The sequence below is a fragment of the Coccinella septempunctata genome, chromosome 6 (genome assembly GCF_907165205.1).
Source record: "Coccinella septempunctata chromosome 6, icCocSept1.1, whole genome shotgun sequence".
Lineage (NCBI taxonomy): Eukaryota > Metazoa > Arthropoda > Insecta > Coleoptera > Coccinellidae > Coccinella > Coccinella septempunctata.
In genome coordinates this window covers 529,408-533,754 of record NC_058194.1, presented here as the reverse complement: position 1 = coordinate 533,754, position 4,347 = coordinate 529,408, and the positions used below count along the sequence as shown (strand labels likewise).

The 4,347-nt window shown below is 41.2% G+C and overlaps 2 protein-coding genes across 2 annotated transcripts; one reads left to right on the top strand and one right to left on the bottom strand.

Annotated features, from left to right (window-relative positions):
* Nucleotides 1–1,374: 1,374 nt before the first annotated feature.
* On the top strand, nt 1,375–2,518 carry LOC123315278. Its single transcript, XM_044900917.1, has 2 exons — nt 1,375–2,383; nt 2,475–2,518. The coding sequence occupies exons 1-2, from the start codon at nt 1,375–1,377 to the stop codon at nt 2,516–2,518; spliced, it is 1,053 nt and encodes a 350-aa protein (XP_044756852.1).
* On the bottom strand, nt 2,512–3,703 carry LOC123315529. Its single transcript, XM_044901257.1, has 2 exons — nt 2,957–3,703; nt 2,512–2,835 (listed from the first exon to the last, which is right to left on the bottom strand). The coding sequence occupies exons 1-2, from the start codon at nt 3,103–3,105 to the stop codon at nt 2,586–2,588; spliced, it is 399 nt and encodes a 132-aa protein (XP_044757192.1). The 5' UTR covers nt 3,106–3,703; the 3' UTR covers nt 2,512–2,585.
* Between the last annotated feature and the right edge of the window lie 644 nt (nt 3,704–4,347).

Here is a 4,347-nt window from a genome sequence, read left to right as displayed (position 1 = left end):
CGTATGTTCATTGTGACAGGCGAGGTACTGCTGCCTTTTTGTTGTCGTCTGTTTGATTGCAGGAAGTGGAGAACTGCAACAATTCTCTGGAGGGCCTCACACACTTCAAGACAAGAATGTCTGTTGGCATGGAGTTTGTAAAAATTTTGAGGGAAGAACTGCTCAAGCAAACTGCTACCTTGAGGAAGGATTTGGAGAGAATAGAGGCCGAAATTAAGGGAGATAGGAAGGATGTGTGGAGCCGACTGCAGTCGGTTGGAACTCGTCTGGATAGTGTGGAGTCTGAGATACTGAAAGCCGAGAGAAAGGCGAGAAAGAATAATTTAATCATTGTGGGACTGGAGGTTGATTTTGGGAATATTGTGGAATCAACAATAGCAAAACTCAATCAGATTTTAAATCTAAGCCTTTCCAAGTTGAGCATCAACAATATATACAGCCTTGGTCGCTCGAGCTTGGCTCTCATCAAGGTGGAGTTTACTTCGTTCCTAGCGAAATCCTTGGTACTGAAGAACAGATCTAAGCTACGTGGAACTAAAATCTATATACGTGAAGACTTGTGTGATAAGGATAGAAGAGACGAAAAAATTCTGAGGAGTCATCTCAGGGAGGCTAGAAAAAGGGAATATAAGGCTTATCTCAAAAACGGTTTCCTTTACGTAAATGGTACTAAATATGGTCCTGAGGAGTTGTCTGGAGGTGAGCCGATAGTGAATGTGCGTGTAAACGATAACGGTGATCCCTCGGGTGATCCTTTGTGTGATGATGTTTTTGATGGGGAGGGATCAGACGTGCTGAATGCGACCGTGAAGGGGGTGCGAGATCAGGGAGTGGCGGAAGTTGAAATTGTGGAGAGTGTGAAGTCAAACAGTGCTCCGAATTCGCCGAACCCAGTGTCGCGTCTCAAGCAGTTATCCCTAGAACATGAGCATATACAGATCTTGGACGAGTGCCGCATCCGTAAGGATGCAGATAGGATCAGCGAAGTTTTAATGAAGGCGGAGGATATTGTCCAACATAAGAAGGGGAGTCATCAAACCACTAGCGTCGAGAGTTCTTCAACTAGAACAACGAGGAGCAGGAACAAAGAGACTGTGGTGAATAAAAATTGATACTGCCCAATCTTTCTTTTTTGTTTGATTTTCTATATTGCTGCATGATATTTTTTCGCTATTTTTTTTGCTATTTTTTTTGCTATTTTTTTTTGCTATTTTTTTTGTTGCTATTGTTCAAGCTGCTTGTTGCATCCTTGCTTTTTTTGTTTTTCCTGTTTTTCACTGCATTTGTTTTGCTGCTTGCTTGTTGTTTGTACTAATTTCGGCGAAATTTTTTTTTCTGGTTGTTCTCTGCTGTCTCTAATTTTAACCGCTTAACATGAAGTTGTCTCATTTGAATGCGAGATCTTTGCAGCCCAAGTTGTGTGAGTTCAGGGATATTGTACATAATTCTCAGTACGACATTGTGGGGGTGACTGAGACCTGGTTTGTTGATGGGATGGGATCAGACGATGTGTCGGTGCAGGGTTTTAGGCTATATCGCAGCGACAGGCTCGGGAGGGGTGGCGGAGTTTGTGTGTATGTCAGAGAATATTTGAGGTGTGAGTTGGTTGATTTGGAGGTGGAAACGGAGAGCCCCGTTGAGTACTTGTGGTTGAAGGTTCATCTGTCTGGCTATACAATCATCGTGGGATTTCTTTATCGACCACCTGATAAAAAGAAGCGACCATCTAAGTTGAGTCCTTTTATTGACGACATGAATAAGATGTTGAGTTTAGTTAGTCCTATGGGAAGTTATTTGTTTTGTTTGGGTGATGTCAATGTGGATCTGTTGACTGGTAGAGGCCCGGTTGTTGATTGTTTCTTTTCGTTTGGCCTTGATCAGATAATAAGTGAGCCTACTAGAATAACATCACGTGGAGGTTCGTTGGTGGATCCTATTTTTGTTAGTTGCCCGAGTACAATGATCAAGTCTTCCGGTGTTGTTAACGTGGATCACATAAGTGATCATAGTCTTACATTTGTTGAGGTAAAACTTCTGAGAGAGAAAAAAGTTTCCAGGTTAATTAAATACAGGGACTTCTCCAATTTCGATAATGATGTGTTTCTCGAGGACCTACAAAATAAGAGGTGGATTGAGTTTTTGTACGAGTCGAATATTGATAATAAGGTAGAAATTTTCAACAGCTTTTTACTGAGCGTATTTAATAAGCATGCTCCTGTTGTGACTAGAAGGGTTTCTCGTCCTAAGGCTCCGTGGATTACTGACTTTATAAGACATCTGATGGGAGAACGTGATCGCGCCTTGAACAGGTTTAAGAACTTCCGGAGCGATGACATGTGGAAGGAATATAAGAACTTGAGAAATAAGGTCCTTTTTGAGATTCGTAAGTCAAAGAAGTCATTTATTGCTGAGGCCACATTAGAAGGAGGTAAAAAGGCATGGATGGCGTTGAAAAATATTGGGATTTCTTGTAGATTTAGGTCGGGCTTATCTGGAGAATTATCTGACCCAGAAGTAATTAATGATTATTTTGCACAATTTAATGCCACCACGAATGATGCATTATGTATGGAGAGAACTTCCTTCTATAATGAAAATAAGTTTGACCGGTCATTGTCGTTTGACTTCCACATTGTAGAGCAGGCATTGGTTACCGATTTGCTTAATGATATCAAGACCAAGTCAATGGGTGCAGATTCTATAGACATTGGGATGCTCAATTTTTGTAGGCCATTTATTGATCCCTTCATACTGCACCTAGTGAATAGTTGCATTCTTAAAGGTGTATTTCCGACCACCTGGAAAACTGCTGTTGGGGTTCCCTTGCCGAAGGTCCTAGAACCAAACACCGTGTCGGATTTACGAATTATTAGTATTTTACCTGTTCTATCGAAGGTGCTGGAAAGGGTACTTTACCAGCAGATGAGCTGTTACTTTGAAGCAAAAGAGTTGTTACCTTCCTATCAGTCTGGCTTTCGGAAGGGATGTAGCACGGCTACATGTCTCCTGTCGGTGACTGATGCTATTTTCCGTGATCTTGATCGGGGATTCATAGATGTACTCGTTCTGCTGGATTTCAGCAAAGCCTTCGACACTATCAATCATAAGTTGTTGTGTGCGAAGCTGAAATACTATGGTTTCTCTTTCTCTTCGCTTTCTTTGATATCTTCATTTCTGGCACTCCGTACGCAGACTATAAGGGTTGGTGATAGGCTTTCTAGCAGGAGGGATGTTTTGGCTGGAGTTCCACAGGGATCTATTCTTGGTCCTCTGATGTACATCATCTACACAGCCGATGTTTTTTCTAGGTTGAAATTTTGCATGGTCGAACTATTTGCTGATGATGCGCAATTGTTATTCAGGTTCTTGCCGGAGGACATATTGCTGTCTTCTGACAGAATAAATTCGGACTTGGAGGTTTTAAGGAATATTTCACTGCACCATAATCTGAACATAAACCCAGATAAAAGTAAAATGTTGGTCTTTACGGGCAAGAGAGATTATGAGAATATTGTGAACAGTTTGAACATATGTGTAGAGGGAGTAAAGCTGAAGGCATATGACAGTGCTAGAGATCTGGGTCTATTGATTGATAGAGAGCTCAATTTTTCAGACCATGTATCCCAGATTACGAGATCAGCTTTTTTCAAGCTTAAATTGATTTACTCCGCACGGAGGTATTTGACGATTGAGATCAAGAAAATGCTGTGTGAAACATTGATTCTATCCAGATTCAATTACTGTGACGTTGTGTATGGTTCGTGTATCAATCATTTTTCCCGGAATCGCATTCAGAGTATCCAAAATTGGTGCGTGAGGTTCATTTATGGGCTCAGGAAATTTGACAGGGGAATTTCTCGTAGAATAAATGAGCTGAATTGGCTGCGCATGGATAATCGGGCTAAATTGCACTTGGGTTGCTTCGTGTTCAGATTGATGAAGGTGCCGTCGGTGCACGATCTGAGGCTCAGGTTGATACCGAGATGTGCCGTTCATGATCGTCATATACGTGGCGCGAACTTGCTGACGATTCCGTCTCATCGGACGGCCAGGTTTCAGAGGTCATTCTCTTACGGTGCTGCAAAAATTTTCAATGCTGTCAACTTGGATTTGCATTCAACTTCGTATTCACAGTTTAGGGCACGTTTGAGATCTATATTATTCCAGAGACAGATTCAGTGATGTTTATTTTATCATATTCTATTTTTTTGCTTTTGCTTTCTATAAGTGTTAAGTTTTCACATATGATTTGTTTTTTTTTTTCTGGTCTTGTTACATGTTGTATTACTATGGTTTGGACCATTATCGATGTAATTTTTTTTTTTGGGGCCTCTCTGGAGTTAAGTG

Excerpts from the sequence above, each read along its gene's own strand:
- LOC123315278 (XM_044900917.1), top strand. The coding sequence starts at position 1,375 with ATGAAGTTGTCTCATTTGAATGCGAGATCTTTGCAGCCCAAGTTGTGT. Across the intron at positions 2,384-2,474 it reads TAAGGTCCTTTTTGAGATTC|ATTTAGGTCGGGCTTATCTG; the intron begins GTAAGTCAAAGA and ends GATTTCTTGTAG.
- LOC123315529 (XM_044901257.1), bottom strand. The coding sequence starts at position 3,105 with ATGATTGATAGTGTCGAAGGCTTTGCTGAAATCCAGCAGAACGAGTAC. Across the intron at positions 2,836-2,956 it reads AAAGCCAGACTGATAGGAAG|GACCTTCGGCAAGGGAACCC; the intron begins GTAACAACTCTT and ends GTTTGGTTCTAG.